The following is a 23,045-nucleotide window of genomic DNA, read 5'->3' on the forward strand; positions in this document are numbered from 1 at the left end:
TGAGCACAGGTGAGAAGAACCTGAAATTCTGTACTTGGTGATGGATCTGCCTGTGTGCTTGTGGGTTTGTGCACGAGTATGTCTGTGCTCATGAGGTTGTGTGTGTCTGCATGTATGTTGTAAGTTTGTGTACATGATGTTTGCCAAATGCATGTGTGTGTGTACTATATTAGACTACAGTCTGACTTTTTCCTGAGTTAGGTCCTGTCTGGGGTCTGTGTTAGTGCAAGTACACAGGTCATCAGTCAGCTAACGTGTGGCAAGGGACTCTGGATTCATGCCTGTGACGCTCAGTATTTGCCTCCTGTTGTCAGACAGGCGCATTTCCCCACCGGGCGGGAGTCACAGCTGAGCGGGTCAGAGCCCAGCCCCGGGGGCAAGACTGCTGTCTTCACTGTGGAGAAGTCTCCCGACCTTCCGAGGAATAGGGTCAGAGGGCTCACAGCTCTGCTCACAGCGGGTGCTAGTGCCATGTGACTGTGTGGGGACACGTCTGGGTGTGAGAGCAGGACGTGTCCTGTGTGCTGGCCTCTGCATGTCTGCACCAAGTGTGTGTTACCACGTGCATGGACAATGGTGATGGTTTAGTGATGGTGCCTGTGACTGAAGAGGCTTAGCTGCTGCCGCTGTCAGCCTCCCGGGGAAGGGGGTGGGTCAGAAGGGGTGGAAGCTCACCTCTCAGTGATGGGAGTGTGTGAACTGCTTGTTGTAGTGAGTGTGTGGTGGGTGTGCATGGGTGTTGTTGCAGCATGTTTCTTGTGAGAGTTTGCTATTGTGTGTTGTCCTGTGTGTTTTTGTGATGTGTATGTATAGTGATGAGTTATGTATATATGTGGTGTGTGAGTTCTGTGTTTCAGTAGATGTGTGGTGCTTGTCTGTCAGTTGTGCATTGTGAGTGTATATGTGGGTGACACATTATTGCATACCGTGCATGTGTTACCTTGTCCATAATTTATGACTTGTATGCATATGTGTGTTTAGGAATGAGGCACATACTGGTGTTCCTTCCCTTAGAATAGGAATCAGTCACAGGTGAATGGAATCCTCAACTCAGAAGAGTGTGTGTGTGTGTGTGTGTGTGTGTGTGTGCATGGTTAGGGGCTTATACTTGCAACCATGATCTCAACTATTTCATATGCACTCTCCCTGTGGGGCCCCAACAGATGAGATAACCAGTGCCCCAGCACTCTGCCCTGAAGAGGATCTGCTGTCACTGCCACACACCTGAGTGTGCCTGAGGCCCTCAGAGTCTCCTGACCCTTCATTTGCACTTACCATCCCAGGCAGAGATTCTAGGGCACCGTGCTGGGTGAAGTTTGAGGGCAGAAGCCACACCAAGTGGCAGTGAGACCTTGGCAAGGTCACTAAACCCTGTGGCCTCAGGTTACATGTCTATATAATGGAAGCCTACAGGCCCTCATAAACATCTATGGCTAGAATACAAGTTCATGTTTGTGCGAGCCTTTGTCAACTGTAAAATATACAGATGTGAATGAAGGAGTCACCTAGCCCAAGTACTAGGGCAATTTTGGACTTCAGATTCCTTGTAGCCAAAGATAACACAGGGTGTAGGTGCTCATAACCATCTAAATGGGGGTTTCATGTAAAAGCATGGATTCTGATCACACAATAATATTAGGTTGAACTACACTAAATAGCAATATTTAATCATCATCAACCACAGAAAATGGCAGTTACATAGTCCTGTATTTGTACATATTTATGGAATATAGCATATATATAAAACTATATTTTAATTTTTATATATTAGGATATCCACACATATATATCTTATATGTGTGTTTGTGTATATATATATAGATGTTTCACATGTTTAGATATATTCCATCCATATACATATACATATAAACATACTCATATGTAGAGGGAATGTACATATAGATGGAATGCATATGCGTACATATATATTCCCATTTCTGGATGTATGTGTTTATGTATATTTATGTATCCCATCTTCACAAGCTGCTGTTGCATGCCTATGGAAGTTTTATAATTTATGGTTCCTTTTCCTAACAGCTTAAATGGGAAAAAACACCCAATCTTGCTGATCTGAGATTTTATCTGGTAATGGAGGCAGATGTTGGATTTCATTAGGAAGTGCATGTAAAGCCCTTATCATAGTCCCCAACACATAGAATAATCCCAATATGTTCCCCATTTTCATAAAAGATTCTTTGTGGATATTCTGGGTTGGGAGTGATGCTGGCATCAAGGGGCTCTAAACAACCACCCATTTCTAGAGCACTGGTGAGTTCAGGGCTGTGGGCTGATGGGACGGGCCAGTTCACAGGAGGAGAGTGACAGCGCGCCAACACCACCAGCATTGGAGTCTCACGTTACTTTAAGGCAGAAACAACTGACACCAGTTTGCTGGGGCTCATCTACTATTCCTGCCACAGTGAACTATTAGGGACTGGCTCTGACACAGTGCCATAAATAACCCCAGTAAGCTCATGAAATAGCATAGCACAGAGAGCAGGGCCCTTGTATTCTTGCTCACTGCTGCATTCTCAGTTCCTAGTGGAGGGCAGGGTTCAGACTCAATGTTCAATTCAATAGATACTGGTTGGCTGAAACTGTGAATGTCCTCCTGCTTCTGTGCGTGAGGGGTTCTTCGCTGCTTTTAGTGTGATATTTCCAGGAAGTAGACTGGGATGCAGTGACAAAGCATGCAATCACAGGTGGGACTAATTAACAGGAATGTAGTTTGTCAGAAAACTACAATATGGAACATATTCCCATCGTCTTTTCTGATATTCCTAACCCTCCTTTATCCCAGGCACATAATAGTGCTACATGAATCCACAGAACCAGAGCAGCGTGTCCGAGTTCCTCCTCCTGGGGCTCCCCATCCCCCCGGAGCAGCAGGGCATGTTCTTCGCCCTGTTCCTGGGCATGTACCTGACCACGGTGCTGGGGAACCTGCTCATCATCCTGCTCGTCAGGCTGGACTCGCGCCTCCACACCCCCATGTACTTCTTCCTCAGCCACCTGGCCCTGTCTGACGTCTCCCTTTCATCCATCACTGTCCCAAAGATGCTGACAAACATGCATAGTCAGTGGCAGTCTATCACATATTTGGGATGCATTTCACAGGTGTATTTCATCGTCTTCTTTGGTTCCCTTGATGGCTTCCTTCTCACAGTGATGGCGTATGACAGGTATGTGGCCATCTGTCACCCTCTCCACTACACCATCATCATGAGGGACGATGTGTGTGTCATTTTCATGGTTGGGTGCTGGCTCTCCTCCTGGGCCCAGGCTCTGTTGCACACCCTCATGGTGGGCCGATTGTCCTTCTGTGCAGGGACGATCATTCCCCACTTGTTTTGTAATCTTGCTGTTGTGCTCAAGTCCTCCTGCTCAGACACCTCCCTCAATGAGTTGCTCATCCACATGGAAGGTGGACTGGTCTTCCTCGTGTCGGTGAGTGGGATCTTGGGCTCTTATATCCGCATGACAGTCATCATCCTGAAGGTCCCATCTCTCAAAAGAATCTCCAAAGCCTTGTCTACATGCGGCTCCCACCTCTTCGTAGTGTGTTTATACTATGGGACACTCGCAGGTGTTTACTTTTTCTCCTCATCAGGAAAGTCCAAAGACAAGGACATCATTGCTTCGTTGATGTACATTATGGTCACTCCCATGCTGAACCCCTTCATCTACACCCTGAGGAACAATGATATGAAATGTGCCTTTCAGAAAATTATCAGAGGCAAGGTTTCCACCTTAAGTCACTAATGCAATCCTGTTGTCATGGGCACTCGTGGGGGCTATAAAATAGGTCTCCTTTATAAGTTGCTACTTGAATAATTCTTGTTGCTTTCACCATTCTGCTCAGTCTCATTTTACGTTTCTTCACCTATTTCTTCACCTGATTGTTTTTCCTGCCTGCTCTTGGAATTCTGTGTATGGATGAAGTTTTCTACGGTGAAATTCCAGTCCCTCCTGTATGTCCACTGCAAGCTTGTGAGCCTGTGAGCCCAGACCCTGGGCTTTAAGATAAGTGTTCTTTTCTCCATCTTTTTCCTCAATAACCCTCTTTATCTGGTACTGTTATGAATACATATTCACATGAATTTTCTTAATACCACAAACTTCATTCATTTCATGTGTGGGAAAATCAGAAGAACTTATGACACTGCTTTATTTACTGAATGGTGTCTATCACATCTGTCCTAATTAATCATTTACATTTTATTTAATCCTCAGCTCAAGCCACTTAAAATGGTGCTAATATGTTCCAAATTTCCAGAGATGCAAACTAAATCCAACAGATATTAAATAAGTAGCTGGCCTAAGACTTAATCTCAAATGTGTGACTTTGAAACCCTGCATTTGTTTATATTGCCATTATTCTGGTTTCTAATATCATTTAATATTATAACCTGCTTGGATGTTTTTGATCCTTATATATAGCATCCAAAAGTCCTCTTACACTCCATTTTTAAGATTCAGTATGTTTAGGGTTAACTCATTCTCAATGTTGAAAGAATTCAAATGTTCTATTCATCTTAATACATTAACCTAAGAGTCCTTTAGGTTGAAATGAAAAGATATCATATGGTGACTTAAAATCATAAGAAGACATAAAGATAAATGGAAAACATAGCTACATAGGTAAAAATCTAGGCCAGTATTATTTCATTTTTCATTTTTATTTCCTACAATATTAAAACACAAATTCATAAAACCATTCCTATAAATCTATGCAAATAGTCACACAACGTGTAACAATGGGATGTCATTTGTAAGAACAACAATGTAGAGAGGGAGACATGGAGAAACATAGGACAAGCGTTTTTAGATGCTATTGGAGCTTAGCAGTAGTGATTCAATCTATGTGGTTATATGTTTAAGATAATTATTGGAATCTCCAAGGTAGCCACTGAGAAAACAACTAAAATATATACAGAAAAAGGAAATTACATGAAAATAAAAAATGCACTAAAAACATTAAACAGAAAAGAAGGAGGTAATGGATAATTTAGTAATAACATATTTACTATGCATGTGGAAAACAAATAGCAAAATGGAGAAGTGAGAACTTTCTCATCAATAATTGCCTTAAATATATAGGGACTAAAGTCTTGAATTAAAAAACCAAGATTGGAAGAATGGGTTTTTTAAAAAGCATGATCCATCTGTATACAGGTAATAAGACACTCACTTTAAATTAAAAGACAAAGGAGTTGAAAATGAAAGGATGGAAATGGATACTCCTTGCAAATAGTAACTGAAAAATAACTTCAGCTATACATGTCAGACAAATTGACTTCCAATAAAAAACTGGACCAAGAGAATAAAAAGAATGATTTAGATGGATTAAACTGTTAACCACTAGGAAGAAGGAACAATTATAAACATATGCATCTAATAACAGACACCCCAAAAATATGAAGCAAACCTTGAAAAAATTATAAGACATGCTACCCAAATAAAAACTGGGCCCAAGAAGTGAACAGACATTTTCCAAAGAAGATATTCTAATGGCCAACTAACACACGAAAAAATGCTCTATGTCCTTAGACATTAGAAAAATGCAAATCAAAATCACCATTTCCCACCCACGACTATACTCATAATTTTGTGAATGAAAAATAACCAGTGTTAGAGAAATTGGACCCCTCATACATTGCTGGTGAAAGGTAACTGTGGTGCAGCCATTGTGCCTCCAACCAAAACATTTTGGTTCTTTCTCAGTAAGTTAAACTTAGAATTACCACATGATCTAGCAACTCCACTCCTGGTTATATACCCAAAAGACGTAAAAACAGGTACTAAAACAAACACTTGTACGTGTATGCAGCAGCTCTGTTCAGTGTTCACATGGCAGAAATAATCCCAATGTCCATCAACAGATAAATGGATGAACAAAATGTGTATACATGTCCAGTGGAGAGGCTGTAAAATATGAAGTATTGATAGATGCTACAACACGGATAAACCTTGGAAATATTATGCTAAGTGAAATAAACCAGACACAAAAGGGAGCATATTACATGTTTCTGTTTATATGAAATATCCAGAATAGGCAAATACATAGAGACAGAAAGAAGACTACTGCACCCCATGGAGTGTGGGGAGGAAGGAATGGGGAGTGACTTAACGAGCACGTGGTTTCTGTTTGAAGGAATGCAAGATTCTGGAACTCAATATTGGTGGTGGTTGCACAGCACTGGTGAATGTACATCATGCCACTGAATTACACATTATAAAGGGCTAAAATGATCAATTTCATGTAATGTGTATATTAGTACAATAAATAAAATGAAGAGGAAATAATATACTTGGTACCTGTTCACTTGAGTAAAGGGAACAAGAATAATGTACCAGAAAACAATGACTCTGAAATGAATTCCACAGCCAATTCATTCGAGAAGGCCATGTCATTTCTTGATTAGATGACGGCTGGGGCAGCTTTAGAAACAGCTTCCCTGGGTCCGCTGTATCCTGCCTTATCTATCAGCTGATTCTTACTGACAGGGGCAGCTCCTCAAATTAAAAGATTACATTAAAGTTCATGGGTCTAAATGCAAAGTCTCTTCTGAAATGGATCCCAGAACAAAAAAAGGACGTGAGTGGGAAAACTAGGAAAAATCCAAAGAAAGATTGTAGTTTACTCAGTGGTAACCTACCAGTGCCAATGTCTTGATTGTGCTGAGTGACCATGGTTATATAAGATACTAACAATAGCAGAAACCTTGTGAAGGCTATAGGAAGTCTCTGTAGTATTTTTATAATCTTTCTATGAAACAAAAATTATAGAAAATAAAAAGTTTATTAAAAAATAAACCACTGAGTTTGATTACTACAAGTGTGGGTGCAAATGGGGTAGAAAAGTTGGGAGACGAGCACACCTGTCTGGATAATTTTGATGATGTTATCTTTCAACTTTTCAAACAAAAAAGAAATGAACCAAGAAGAGAAGAATGAAAACAACCTTATTAATAACCCTCATGGCATTTCAGATAACTTGATTCTCGAAAGGGGAAAAAAGTAACCCTACTACGTATATGCCCTTGGATAAACGTTCATGAATGAGCCAGTGTTTGTGAAAAAGAGAGACAAAAGAGGAAAAAAGGGGAAAGGGAGAGAGAGAGAGAGAGCGAAAGAAAGAGAGAGAATGAGAGACAGAGAGAGAGAGAGAAATAGCAACGTCTGCGTGACTTGTGAGCCAAGAGGAAGGCTCACCAGGTCCTGAAAAGCCACGGCTGCTGCTGCTTTCTGTGCCTCTGTTGCAACAAGTACCGTGGTCCTGAGCTGTCCTGCGCCACAGACAATTATGAAAAGGGTTCCCCTAAAGCCAGTGAGGAAGCTACTGTGGTGGTTCTCTAAGTGTGACGGTACTGATGAGGTCTGCCTGGAGGAGGAAGCTTACCACCAGGTTCTGGGTAGAGAAGACCCATGAATGTATATCCTATAACCACTCTCTGCTTCAATTTACATTCACTCTTGAAGGGACACCATACACCTTTACTTGGGTGCCTGTGGGGAGCCTCAAGAGTCCACTCACCACACACGCCTCCTCCTGGCAAGGCTTTGAACAGATCTAGCTGTCCCCAGGCACAGAGGGGTGGCAATACATGGATCACATCCCCCTTAGGAGGAAACTGACACACAGAAGCTACTCAAACACTTGAAACGGCCTTTCCTAAAGGGGATGGCATATTCCCCAACTAAGGTTCAAGGACCTGCCACTCCATTGAAATTCTTAATCACCGTCTGGTCCACTGAGGGATGTTGCATATCTCATAGAGTTTAAAGACACTCCTAACTTTGTCAGCTCTCAAGCAGGCCACACCTGTTAGATCTCTTTGGCTTCTGCAGGTAGCGTATTTCACATTTGCCCACTTGGAATGGGGCCCATTACCTAGAAAGCACTGGGGTTATGAAAGATGATCATGATACAGACACTTCCCTTAGTGCCTCCTGGAGACTCCTTTGCAATTAAAGCTCAGCACACAACCTAGTATGTACTTTAGTGTCTACAGACCACATGTAATGGCTAAGAGTTGCCTGTGGGGTTCTCATAGAAATTTCCTGCTTAGGCCCCATGCTGCACACCATTAGAGCAACCATTGCTGCCTACAAACGGGGCCCTCAGTTAAACTGAGATTCTCACAAGACCTGAAACTGTGATGCTCTGAACACCTTTGTCCACTGTGTCCTGGTCATGGAGGCAGCACCTGGCAAGCTCAGCACAGACGTGGGGTGCACCCAGCTAGATGGAGACGGCATCCACAGGACAAAGCAAACCTGAGCCTTGGACATATTCTCCTTGTGGGAGGCCACCTTCCTGGCCAAAAATAACTTCTGATGTCACAGTGCTGGAGGAGGCCACCACCTCTTTGATCCCTGGGATTCCTGGGGAGCCTTTGGGTTCAACAAAATGAACTTCTAAGTGAGTTTATGTTTTCTGAATGGAGTGCCACCAGCACCCTGATAGAGGCTGATGGATGGAAGGTCGTTTTCATCCCTCATCTAGGATATCCTCAAGGATCAGTACAATTGGCCAAACCCCGGCAAACATCCTGACATCATTAGTTGCCCTCACTAACAACTGACCCCATTTCACATGTTTAGCTGTTGGCCTTTGCCAGTGGTGTACTCATGTGTCCTTACCAATGGTCACAATGATTTCTTATTCAGGGTTTACTTTTCTTGTTAAAGAAATATGAGAATTCCCTGCTTCTCAAATACCAGAGATGCAGAATAAGAGCACACATGTCTCTGTCTACACAATGATTCAGACTATTAAGGCTCAATCTTAGGCTTAAAGTGATTAATATACACATATATTTATAGACACCAGTCCCAAACTTCCTAAGATCACAGTCCATGTTCAATTTCTTTCCCTCTGGCTCAGTAGGCGTGTGAAACATCAGGTCATGGAGGAGCATCCGCCCTTCGGCCCCGGGCTGTGTGCAGACAGCATTCCCTCTCCTCCACCACGGCCTTCCCGGCAACAAGCCTGAGCCCCTGTGTGCGAGGGCACAGCACTGGGTGTGTGATCACTGGGGTGGCAGCTGTGGGGATTCCGTAGTGACGTGGACACAGTTTCTGGGTCATTGAGGCCAAACTGAAATGCCTCTGAGGAATGCCTTGACCTTGGCAGGTGACTCCACTGGCATCATGCCCACTCCACCATTCCTGACACTGCCCAAGGTACACCATGGGGCCTCAGAAAACACGCCTCATCCCTTCTGGAGTTCTAGGCAGTGGTGATAGTGACCAGCACTCACTTTGCTTCTTAAAACTCATCAGCCTTATGCTCACCAGCCAGCCTGCGTTCAATTCAAGCTCCATCACCCTTACTGTGCTGACTGACTGGGGGTCCCGGTGCCACCATGGAGGCCACAACATGACACAACAACGTGATATCATTGATGCCAGTCAGGAAACATGCAAAATATTATCTAAACATGTGATCTAAGCTAACACCGCCCTGAAAGCCTGGAATGAGACGCAATGCTATGTGCCAGCTATGGTTGCTGATAACCCCTGGCCTCAGGCGTTCTGCTAGCCGGCCAAGGGGCATTTGTTCCCTTCAGGTGCTTATTGCTACATGTGGATAACGAACACAGGCAACATGATGTGTTTTTCCAACAAAACTTTCCCCCAGTCTCTCCCTCAACCATGGAAAATCCCAATACCATTCCGTCTGCTTCACCAAACCTACTCGGACCTCCTGCACCCACTCAGCTCTCCCCAGGAGTTCTTCGGGTGAGTAACAAACTTTCCCTTACATTCTCTTCCTGAGTGAAGAGTGGGGGCTTCTGACAACTGAACCAAATGTGTCTTTTGATAATACACTGGGGTATGCCTACCAAACGTCCACAGCCTGAATCTCCAACCTTGATGCCTGCCATACACACATAATATAAATTAGTAAAATATCACCCTCCATGGAGTGTCAGTGAGGGTGGTACAGAAATTCAGACTATCATCTCTACAGCTTTTCTAAGCATGAAATCATTTAAAAATTACATTTCAATATCTGAGTGTTAACAAGAACCTAGCCAAGAAAATTTGACCTTGGAACTGAGCCCTCATAGTACAGGTTCAAAACATCCCTATGAGGAACACTGTCCACTGTGACTTCAGTTCTCCCTGGACACACTTATCCAAACTGGTGTTAAGCAATTGGCCAATTAACCCACGATGGCACCTCCTTTCCTGTGAAGACAAACAGGATTTGGGCCACAGTCTGGAAGAGGTGTCTAAACACAAAGATGAGTGGAACAGGTCAGAGGCAACAAACAGGATTTGGGCCACAGTCTGGAAGAGGTGTCTAAATGCAAAGATGAGTGGAACAGGTCAGAGGCACTGGATATCTGCACTTGGCTATGGATCTGTCTGTGTGTTTGAGGGTGAGCATATGAATATCTGTGTTCATGAGTGTGGGTGTGTGCATGCATTATTATGTGTGGTTGGACAGTAGTGTGTGTGTGTGTGTGTGTGTGTGTGTGTGTGTGTGTGTGTGTGTACTATCTATCTGACTACAGGCTGATTCTTTTCCTGAGTTAGATTCAATCTGGGCTCTCTTTAGCACATGCACACCAAGTGATCAGCCTCCCAGCATGTGACCATTGACTCCTGCTTCAGGCCTGTGAGCCTCAATATTTGCATCCTGCTGTCAGGACTGGCACATTTCCCCACTGGGTGGGTCACAGCTGAGCGGATCAGAGCTCAGCAGTGGGGGTATGGTTGTTGTCTCTGCTGCTGGAGAAAAAGCCTCCCGACCTGCTGAGGAACAGGGTCAGAGGGCTGACAGCGGGTGCTAGTGCTGTGGGACTCTGTGGGGACGCGTCCAGGTGTGAGAGCAGGATGTGTCCTGTGTGCTGGCCTCTGCATGTCTGCACCATGTGTGTGTTACCACGTGTGCGGATGTTGGTGGTGGTTTAACAAGGTGCCTGTGACCAAATAGGCTTACCTGCCTTCCTCTGAGGGCATCCCTGGGAAGTGGGTGGATCAGAAGAGGCCGAAGCTCGCCTCTCAGGGATGGGAGTGTGTGCACGACTTGTTGTAGTGAGTGCGTGGTGGGTGTGCATGAGAGTTGCTGTGGGTTTCTTGTGAGATTTTACTATTGTGTGGCCTTGTCTGTTTTTGGTGACATGCATGTATAGTGATGAATTAGGTATTTGTGGTGTGTGAGTTGTGTGTTTTAGCTGATGTGTGGTGCTTCTCTGTCAGTGGTGCATGACAAGTGTATTTGTGGGTGACACATTATTGCATATTGTGCATGTGTTAGCTTGTGTGTAATTTATGATTTGTATGCATGAGTGTTTAGGAATGAAACACAAACTGGCATTCCTCCCCTTAGAAGGGAATTGGACACAGGTGAATGGATCCTCAACTCAGTACTCTGTGTGTGTGTGTGTGTGTGTGTGTGTGTGTGTACGTGTGTCTGATATTGTGTGGTTGGGGATTCTGACTTGCAACCATGATCGCACCCTCCCTGTGGGGCCCTGCCAGCTGAGATAACTGGTGCCCCAGCACTCTGTCCTGAAGAGGACCTGCTGTCACTGTCACACACCTGCGTGTGACTGAGGCCCTCAAGTTCCTCACCCTTCACGTGCACTTACCATCCCAGGCAGAGAAAGATAGGCACCGTGCTGTGCAGAAGTTTGCTACTTAGATGAAGTCCCACTTGTTTATTCTCTCGCTTCCCTTCTCTGGGAGACATATCCAGGTGGCGCATATCCAAGAGTTTACTGCCTATGTTTTCTACTAAGAGTTTTCCGGTTTCACATCTTATATAAAGTCTTAAACCAATTCCAGTTTATTTTGTGTGTATGGTGGAAGGAACTCATCCAGTTTTATTCTTTTGCACGTAGTTGCACAGTTTTCCGAACACCATTTATGAAGAGACTGCCTTTTCTTCAGTGTGTATTCTTGCCTTTGTCATAGTAATTTACTGGATAAATATTAATTGTACAATATATTAGATTGAGCTACATGAAATAACCAATATTTTATCATTTTTAACTTACGGAAAATGACATGTACATAGAGATTCACACAGACACAAACACACATATATTTATCACTGTAGTTGAATTTGTATATATATGTATATATATATATATATGGGGAAATATGCCTACATATAACATATCACACATGTGTGTTCTGTACAAACAGCATATATAATATTCCCAAATATTATATGTGTGTGTGTGTGTGTGTGTGTGTGTGTGTGTGTGTGTGTGTGTGTGTGTGTACAGCCAGCCTAGGATACATGATGAGGCATCACCCACAGGCAGGACAAATTAAGAGGAATGTAGTTAAAAAGTTGTTGATTTCACAAAAGTTGTAACTTGGAATGTATCTGCATCATCTTTCTTGATATGCCTCTTCCTCCCTTATCCCCAACAGGTAACAGCCCAGCATGAGGCCTGGGAACCAGAGCAGCGTGTCCGAGTTCCTCCTCCTGGGGCTCCCCGTTCCCCCAGAGCAGCAGGGCGTGCTCTTCGCCCTGTTCCTGGGCATGTACCTGACCACGGTGCTGGGGAACCTGCTCATCATCCTGCTTGTCAGGCTGGATTCGCGCCTCCACACCCCCATGTACTTCCTCCTCAGCCACCTGGCCCTCTCTGACGTCTCCTTTGCATCCATCACTGTCCCAAAGATGCTGACGAACATGCAGAGGCAGTGCCGATCTATCACATATTCCAGGTGAATTTCACAGGTGTATTTCTTTATATTGTTTGGTTGCCTTGACAGTTTTCTCCTCACAGTGATGGCGTATGACAGGTATGTTGCCTTCTGTCACCCTCTCCACTACACCAGCATCATGAGGGATGAGGTGTGTATCCTCCTTGTGGTTGGGTGCTGGCTCTCCTCCTGTGCCCAGGCTCTCCTGCACACCCTCTTTGTGAACCAGCTGTCCTTCTGTGCAGGGACGATAGTTCCCCACTTCTTTTGTGATCTTGCTGTTGTGCTCAAGTCCTCCTGCTCAGACACCTCCCTCAATGAGCTGCTCATCCTCATCGCAGGAGGATTGGTGGTCATCCTGCCATTGAGTGGGATCCTGGGCTCATATATCCACCTGGCAGTCATCATCCTGAAGGTCCCCTCCCTCCAAAAAATCTCTAAAGCCTTGTCTACCTGTGGCTCCCACCTCCCTGTAGTGCTTTTATACTATGGGACAATTGCAGGTGTTTACTACTTCCCCTCATCAGCTGACTCCAAGAACAAGGACATCATTGCCTCTGTGATGTACACGGTAGTCACCCCCATGCTGAACCCCTTCATCTACAGCATGAGGAATAATGATGTGAAACATGCTCTTAAGAAAATATTCAGAGCCAAGGGCACCCCTTATTGCCATCAATTCAATCCCATTGTAATGGGCATTCACAGGGACTGTAAAATAGGTCTCCTTAAAACTTCTACTTTGGATGTCTCATCACTGATACCAATCTTCTCCCAGTCTCATTTTCTGTTTCCTCGAGTCCTTTTCTTCACCTGATTGTGTTTTTCCCTACATGCTCTCTGAATCCTGTGTATTAGTGTTGCTACAGTGAAATTCCTAGTCCTCCTGTGATGTTCACTGCAGCTTGTGATCCTGTCTGTCCATGTCTCTGGCATTAAGAAGTGTTCGTATCTCCATCTTTTTCTATCATGACGTTCTGTTCATGGTTCACTTAGCAGCACATACTCACAAGGATTTTCTTAATATAACCAAGCTTCATTTATTTTTTATGTGAGGAATTCATAGGAAGTTATCAGACTCTTTCATCTCTGGAGTGGCGTCATTCATGACTGGTATTAACTAATCATTGAAATGCATATTTCATTTAATCATCATGATAAGTCGATTGTAAGGTGACAATATTTTCCGTATTTGCAGCACAGCAAACAAAAGCCCAGAGGGATGAAGTAAGTAGGTTCTCTATGACTGGATATCAGATCTGTGAGACATTAGGACCATGTGTTAATGAGATTACTTTATTGCCATTACATGGTCTCCGACACCACTGACCAGTCTTGGTGTTCTTGACCCTTACATAAAGCATGCGACAAGTACTCTTTTGTGTTCCCCCTTTTAAGATTGTCATGATAGATAACCCATTCTCAGTGTTTATTGTTTTCAAGTGTGCATATATGCATTCAAATATTCATCCAGGGAGTCCTCAGGCTGAAATGAAAAGACACTATTTGTTAACACTAAGCCAGATGACATCATGAAGATTAGGGGCAAACACGGCTACACAGGTAAATGTAAATCTAGTGTTACTGTATTTTTGTTTGTGAGTTCTCCTTTTGTTTCCTATATGATTAAAAAACAAATTCATAAACAGTAACTATAAAACAATGTTAACAGGAGCACAATGTATAAAGATGTCTCATATGGCAACAATATGGGGATGAGGACATGGAGATATGTAGCATCACAGTTTTTGTATGCTATTGAAGCTTATGTGATAACTAATTCAAAATGGGTTGCTGTAAGTATAAAATGATAATCATAATCTCTAAGGTAAACACAAACACACAAAAATTAAAATACATGCTGAAAGGAAATTAAATGACAATCAAAAGGATATACTAAAAAGTAAATATAAAAAAGGCAGTCTTGGAAAAAATTTAGGCATAAAGGATTTATAAAGCATGTGGGAACACCACCACCAATGGAAGAGGTGAGAACTTCCTTATCAATGACTACCTTAAGTGTAACTAGATTATAATGAGTTTTAAGAGAGCTATTGGCTGAATGGATTTTTTTAAAACTTGATGCATGTATATACTGTTTATAAGAGACACATTTTAAATGCAGTGTCACAAAGGAGTTGAAAATGAAAGGATGCAAAGATATACTCCACATAAATAGTAACCAAAAAAGAACTAGTAGAGCTACACTACTACTGGGCAAAATAGCCTTTACTCAAAAAACTATTAGCTAGAGTCCAAGAAGAATATTTTATATTGATTAAAGCTTCAATTCCTGAAGAAGAGGTGACAATTATCAGCAGATACATCTAATAAGACAACCGCCAAACATACAAAGTAAAACCTGATGGAATGACAACACTAAGTCCCCAGTAAAAAATAGGCAAAAGAGTTGAATATTTTCCAAAACAGACATTCAAATGGCCAGCTAACACATGAAAAGATGCTCTATATAATTAGTCATTAGGAAAATGTAAATCAGAACTGCCATTCCACATCCACAAGGATGGCCACACTTCTTTTTTAAGGGGAAATCATAGTTTGCAGGGATGTGTAGAATTTAGAGCCCCCATACATTGATGGTGTGAATGCAACTGATGCAGGCACTTTGAAAGCCATTTTTCTCTGCCTCCAATAGTTAAACATAGATTAATATGTGATCAGCAACTATGCTCCTGGCTAGATACCAAGAGAAGTGAAAACAGTCAATAGAGCAAACCCTTAAACAAGACTGTAGCAGCTCTCTTCACGGTGGTCCTAGGTAGATACAACCCCAATGTCCATGAACACAGAAATGCAAACAAAAGGTGGAATATATGTACAGTGGAATAGTATTCAGCCATGTAAAGGAATGAATATTGACAGGTGCTATAACATGAATGAACCTGAAAATATGTATGTCTCATTGGTGCTGAAAGTACCTTATTAGGTAAGATGTTAACAACACGGGAAACATGGTGAAGGTATAACAAGTCTCTGAACTATTTTTGTAAGTTTCCTATGAATGTTACAGTAACCATAATTAAAAATTTATTTAAGAATGAGATGCTAAGTTTGGTCACTATGAGGGTGAGTGGGAATGGGGCGGAAAGTTTGAGGCAATAAGCACACCTGTTTGTATAGTTTGATCATGTTGTTCTTCAACTTTTCAAATAAAAAGGGAATGAACCAAAAAAGTACATGAAAACAAAATAAATTTTAAAAATTTCAAATGACATGATTAGACTGAAAGGGGAAGGATCACAAGTTATCTAGACACAAGCCCATCACATGGACACTCATAAATGAGCTGTCATTTAATTAAGACAGAGAGGAAAGAGAGAGACAGAGAGAAACAGCAGGCACTCCATGGCCTCTGAGGTCCACACTCCCAAGAGCCGTGAGGGAGGCTCACCAGGTCCTGAAAAGCCACAGCTCCTGATGCTCTGAGCCTCTTTTGCAACAAAGACCCTGGTCCTCAGGTGTCCTGGTCCACAGACAATTACAAAGCATGGTCCCCTAAAACCAATGAGGTAGCATCTGTGGGGGTTCCCTATGTGTAATGGTACTGATTGGGCCTGCCTGCAGGAGAAAGTTTACCACCAGGTTCTGGATAGAGAAGATCCCATTTACATATATTACTGTAACCACTCAAAGAACAATAAGGTGGGGCCATCTACCTATTTGTCTTAATGCTGACAGTGGGAAGAGGGTGGGTTTCCAAAAATCCAGGCCCAGGAGAGTCTAAGGCCAGGTTCTGATGCTGCAAAAGCAGAGAGCCACTGATGATTCTCAGAAGCTGACAGCTGAGGTCCAAAGTCCCCTCCAACCGTTCCTCTCTGAAGTCAGTGAAAGGCAGAGAACCTTGGCTTTATGGAATGAGAGGACGAAACAGGAGTAGGAAGGAAGGAAATGAAAAAGATCCCACTGAGTGGGAGCAAAGTATGAAGCAGGAGTGGGTCAGCAAGGAGGCAGTAAGAGGACTTGTGCTTGCAGAGGACATGCCAGCTTAGTTCTCTACCACGTGTGTGGTTTGGGAAAAAGGTTGATTCGGTACCTGAACACACACACTCTGAAATCATACATGACTGGGTTTCAGTCTCAGACATACCACTTACCGCTGTGTAACTCTCTGAACATCAGTCCCTTTATCTATGAAAGGGGGAATATAATGTTACTAACATTCTACTGCTATTGTGGGATTAAATGAGACAAGTGCCAAACACAGAACCCACCCAATAAATGTTAGCTCAAGTTTTTCCCAGTTCAGTCCCTTCCAATTGTCCTTGCTCATTCAAAGGAGCAGGTGCATGGATGATGGATAGCTTTCCACCAGTGTATTACCTGGCAAGCACTTTGGTATCCTGTTGAGGAAGGACATTCTGTGCTCTAACAATTGTTCTGTAAATGTAGAAAGAGAGGCTAAACATTTGGGGAGGAGGATAGGTACTTCTGAATTCTAGCACTCTTGTCCATTAACATTGCATTTCACATCAAAATCTCTGGATAAGCAAGATAAGTAATCATCCGGCACCAGATAACATGTGTGTACCTCCTCTAACTGTGCTCTGGGGGGAACAGACAAGTATTGTGAATAAGTGGAATTGACTTTTGCCTATGAGACTTGTTGACCAACTACAGGCAAAGTCATTGAATTCCTTTCAGGTCTACTTTTGTGAAATATTCAGGGCCAGCCAAAGGGGCGAGCTCTGCTCACCATGATCTACGTAGGTTAAGTCTGCAGATGTGCCAGGCTCTGCAATGCTTCTTTAAAAAAAAAAAAGCACCTTGATTGAGGTATAATTGATACTTAAAAAAACTGCACATAGTTATTGCATACCATCTGAAGTGGTGATGCTTTCGGAGTGTTATGTATAGGTCAGCCACCATTTGAGTCTCCAAATGACAGGAGGAGGCAGGGCAGAAAGGACCACCCCCATCTTATTGACGGGTATCCCAAGATGGGAGAACTGGCCAAGGACAGGAGGAAGTACACAGTCTCATCTGAGTCAGCTAAATGGGAAGGGGGAGAACGACTGTGCAGCCCCGAGCAATATCAGCTCAATTTGGGGGACTTTCAGGCTCAAGTCCAAAGAGGATCGGGACCTTCCTACCAGGGAAAACAATGTCCCAGGAGTGAGGCTGAAAGACACAGTGAAGGAAATGGGGAACGTGCCCACAGAGGCAAGTGAACACATTGCCCAGGAGTGGGATGAAGGATAGTTACCTCGGATTGGGAGTATCTGTTAAAATAGTCAGTGTTCATAAACTCCACGTCTGCATTCCATATCTCAGAACGTATTCTATACCAGAGCAACTCTCTCATGAGGGCAAAAAAAAATTATATGTTTTATTTATACACACACACATTCTAACACTGTCTTTGGGGAAAAGGCATTATGGATGCTACGACCCCATTGTATATGAGTATAGCTAGATCTATGCAGAGAAAAAAATAACTTTAAAATATGCTCACAACTGTAGTTCTCTGGGAAGGGTAATTATGTAGAGGGAACTTTAATCTTTTTAATTAGAAAATTAATATAAAGACAGGTGTCCATTATTAACACAAAATAATGGAAAACATTAAGTAAGGAGGGAATGCCTCACTCACTCCATCTCTTAAATCTCTTAAATCCAGAAGGAAGCCCCACACACATAAAAACACACACCACAACAAACACAACCATGTAAAGATTTTTCTTTATGAAAATGAGATCATGCTCTATGCATTGTTCTGCAGCTTGCTTTGGCCACTTAACGAAATAGCAAAGACACCGGTGCAGCAGTGACGGCATAGCTCAGCAACGGACAGCTTCCAGTCTGCTACCAGACTGTGTGGGTTACACTCCCAGTTCTACTACTTACCAATTGTGGGATTTGGTAAGTTATTTAACTTTGATGAATTCTATTTTCTTACCTCTTAAGTAAGAATAGTAATAGTGCCTATCTCTTTGGATTTGGAGAAAATAAAACAATAAAAGATATGCAACGCACTTAGCTCAGTGTGTGGCACCTACTTAGTGCTAATAAATGTTGGCTAACATTAGCCATCTTATTTCTGTACAGACTGTGTGATACTGAGTAATGTGAATGCACTAAAATTGCTTAATAATTCATCTATTTGTGGATATTTAGAATGTTTATATGTGGATATGAGGCTGTTTCTTTACATGGTTTATTGGGTATTATAAGCAAGGCTACAAAAAAAATCTGTGTATCTTTGTTACACATATATGACTATTTTCAAAAGATAGATCTCGATAAGTGGAGTCATTGTACAAAGAGAGAGACATTTTTGATTCCGATAGAGGTGACCCAAAAGCCTATACTGATTACCCTCTCATTACTATGTATGTGAGGGTCTTTTACCCTTTGGATAGTGCCCCCAAAAATGTAGTGACAATCTGATAAATGAAAATGTAGTATTTTAGTCTAATTTATATTTTATGATTACCAAGGAGGTTAAACATCTTCTCATAGTTTTAGTTGGTAAATGTGTTGCAGATATTTCTTTTGAGGCAATAGTTTCCACTTTAGCTTTATTTATGGTCTCCTTTGGTGCAATTTTCACATTTTTGAGTACAGTATTTTGTCATTCTTGCCTCTACTTTTTCTAGGTTGGAATGGTATCACCATCCTGAGACCTTAAAAATAGGCCCCTTTATTTTTAGCTAAAACTTACTTTAGGGTTTGGATGTCTTCCGCTTAGATTGTTCATTCTAATGGATTTTGTTACTATGTTTGGATTAGATAGAAATCTAGTATTTTTTCCTAAGTTCAGCCAATGTCATAAACATCAAATATCCACTTATTTAATAGTCCCTCCTTTCTCCATTCCTATGAAATTGATCTTTAGTATATATTAAATTCCATACAAATTAAGATCACACACATATACAACTACAGGTATACAAGCTTCTTTACATTAGTCCACTCATCTGTCATCCTGTGTGTAACACTATTTTAATGTTACAGTGTGCCTTGGTTCTTAGTTAGAAAAGTTATCTGTCATTCTAATATTTTCAAAATGATCTTACCTTTCCTTAGCCATTGGCTTTATGGAATGAGAAGAAGAACTAGACAAATTTTAGAATGACCTGACCACGTTCACTAAAAATTCCCCTGGGGTGTTATTACAGTGTATTGAATTTTATTAACTTGAGAAGAACTGATGTTTTTATTCAACCTCGAGATATAATTGACATACAACATTGTATAAGTTTAAGGTGCACAGCATGATAATGTGACAGACATACACTATTAAATGATTACCACAATAGGTCAGTTATCACCTCCATCACCTCCCATGATTACCATTTCTTCCTTGTGATGAGAACATTTAAGAACTACTTTCTTAAGTAGAATGGTGTTACAAGGGGCTGGAGGATGGGGGAATTGAGGAGATGTTGTTGAAGGGTACAAACTCACAACTAGTACATAAATAAATCCTGCAGATTTAATGGACAACCTAGTTAGTGATTATAGAAAACACTACAGAATTATATAAAAATTCAAAGTTGCTAAGAGATCAAATTTTAATAGTTCCCACCACCACAAAAAAGATGTTAGTTAATGCTATGCCCATATTCATATGCAATATATAAATGTATCAAATCAACACCTTAAAATTACACAATGATATATCAATTATACCTCAATAACACATATATAAAATAGGCAAATGTCAAGTATATACTGCAGTACTGTTAACTTTAGTTACCATGGTGTACATTAGATCCCTAGAACTTACTGATCTTAAAACTGGAAGTGTGTACCTCTTGACCGACATCTCCCATTTCTCCCACGTTCTAGCCCCTAGCAACTATCAATCTACTCTGTTTCCTTTCTATGGGTTTTTTTTAGGTTCAGCAATGAAAAAGAAGGAAATCCTGCCATTTGCAATAACGTGGATGGATCTTGAAGTCATTGTGCTATGTGAAAGAGGCAGACAAAGACAACTGCTATATAACATCACTTATATGTGTCACCTAATAAATGACCCTTCTAAATACAAAATCTTCCTTTTTTCAGGAGGAGAGTATCTCCATTTATTCAGCTTGTCCTTTGTGCTTTGTTATAGGTTCTTAGGTCTTTCTCCTTCGATTTCCCTCTAAGCTTTATTCCTAAGTACTTTTAGACTGTCTTTGCCATTGTCAATTGAAAATATTTTTCTCCATTATATTTTTCTAAAACAGGGAAAGTATTAATATTTGTATGTTTATCTTGTATCTGGCCACTTTGGTGAAATCTTCATAGGATTAAAGTTTTCAAATGATTATCTTCGATTCTTCTACATAGACAAGCCACTTAAAAAAGTCACAATTTCAAGTTTTCTAATGTTTTTGTCTCCGATTTCTTTCATTTTGCTGTGTCACTGACTTAGGCTAACTTCAAGGCAGGCAATGTAGCTTAACAGTGGTACAGAGGACATCCTTGCCTTGCCTTTTCTATGGTGTTGGTGGAAATGGGACTCTTTAAATCAAAGTATTATAGTCCAGTAATACATGAATTTTACAATGAACACTTAATAGTTTTTAAAAGCGAAAAATTAATATATTTAAGGAATTAATCTCAATGTCACAGGCTACTCCTAGTAGAATTCCTATTTTAGGGGCATCCCTAGAAACTTATAATTTAAGTATCCAGATCATATTAGCCAAGGAGAGATGCCTAAATAAACATTAAGTAGGTCTTATCCAGAGGCTTAAGGAAATTTCATTTGAATTCTGCATTAATGGCCCACTTTTGTCTAATCACCTCTCCCACTATCACAACCTCTAGATCTAATGTAGGAGAGAATCGTGATAACAGGACCTCATTCATGGGCACCCCTGTATGACAGCACCCTAACTCAAATTGGGAGCCATATGCTACATCGCCTCAGACGGGGGGAAAAAAGAGATTAAGGATTGGTCAAGTCTTTAGAGAGAGAACTGACAAAAACAGACATATTAGGCTTCAAGGAAGTTCCTAAATATGTACGAGACCATAAACTTCTCATTTAGGAAGCAGCTTGGAACGTTCAGTTTCTCCTCGTGTTGGATTATCCTCCCTGTTCTCTGTAGTCTCTTAAACTAAATATTCTTTAAGATGCTAACAAATGCCAGTGGGATTTTTTTATAGGCTGGAGGTTAGGGAAGAAGTTATCTTGATGAATTACCCCTCACATCTCTCCCACTGCTTCTCCAAACCCTGTCCAGAAAGTCACACGCATGGAGACAAAGAACCACAGCAGCAGAACCTCGGGCTTTATCCTCCTGGGCATCTCTCCCGACCCTCAGCTGCAGAAACCCCTCTTTGCCACCTTCCTCGCCATGTACCTGGTCACCATAGTGGGGAATGTGCTCATCATCCTGGCCACGCACTCTGACTCCAGACTCCACACACCCATGTAGTTTTGTTCTCAGCCACCTATCCTTCATGGATACCTGCTTCACAATAGTCATTGTGCCAAAGATGCTGGTCAATTTACTCTCAGAGACAAAATCTATCTCCTATGTGGGCTGCCTGGCCCAGATGTACTTCTTCATGGCCTTCGGGAACACTGACAGTTACCGACTAGCCTCGATGGCCACAGACCAGCTGGTAGCCATCTGCAACCCTTTCCGGTATGACGTGGTGATGAGCCCAAAGCGTTGCCTCCTCATGCTTCTGGGTTCATGTTCCATCTCCCACTTGCACTCCCTGCTCTGTGTGATACTCATGTCCCACCTCTCTTTCTGTGCCTCCCATGTTATTAAGCACTTTTTTTGTGATACCCAGCCTGTGCTAAAGCTCTCCTGCTCTGACACATCCTCCAGCCAGACTGTGGTCATGACCAAGATGCTGGCTGTCATCGTGACCCCCTTCTTATGCATCGTCTTCTACTACCTGTGAATTATCGTCACTGTGCTCAGAATTCCCTCTATAGCTGGGAAGTGGGAGGCCTTCTCTACCTGTGGCTCTCACCTCACCATAGTGGCCTTGTTCTACGGGAGTGTCATCTATGTCTATTTTAGGCCCCTGTCCATGTACTCAGGGGTGAAGGCCCGGGTAGCCGCACTCATGTACACATTAGTGACACCCATGTTGAACCCTTTCATTTACAGCCTGAGGAACAAAGGTATGAAGAGGACTTTGAGGAAATTAAGGGACAGAATACACTTAGAAAGAACACGATAGAATGTCATAATTGGGAGATGACCTAAGAGATGATCTGGTTATTTTTCCTGCCTACCCATTTTTCAGATGGCACCCAAAGAAGTCACGAGAGGTAGTGTGAACAGCAGTAAGAGCATTGCCTGGAAGCTACAACAGTTGGTTTCTATCAATAACCTGACCAAGTAATGTTTAATACCAGGTCTGGTACTACTGGGAATCCAGAT

The 23,045-nt window shown here is 42.1% G+C and overlaps 2 protein-coding genes across 2 annotated transcripts; both read left to right on the forward strand.

Annotated features, from left to right (window-relative positions):
* The first annotated feature begins 2,817 nt into the window (after positions 1-2,817).
* On the forward strand, positions 2,818-13,498 carry LOC118925357 (olfactory receptor 1J4-like). The gene is given in 2 exon segments (XM_036911141.2): positions 2,818-3,314; positions 12,415-13,498. Coding segments are annotated over 2 exon segments (1,581 nt in total).
* An 8,295-nt stretch (positions 13,499-21,793) lies between these two features.
* LOC118925358 (olfactory receptor 1L4-like) lies at positions 21,794-22,842 on the forward strand. The gene is given in 2 exon segments (XM_036911142.2): positions 21,794-22,073; positions 22,075-22,842. Coding segments are annotated over 2 exon segments (948 nt in total). The 5' UTR covers positions 21,794-21,893.
* Positions 22,843-23,045: the final 203 nt, after the last annotated feature.

Source organism: Manis pentadactyla, chromosome 3 (genome assembly GCF_030020395.1).
Source record: "Manis pentadactyla isolate mManPen7 chromosome 3, mManPen7.hap1, whole genome shotgun sequence".
Taxonomy (NCBI): Eukaryota; Metazoa; Chordata; class Mammalia; order Pholidota; family Manidae; genus Manis; species Manis pentadactyla.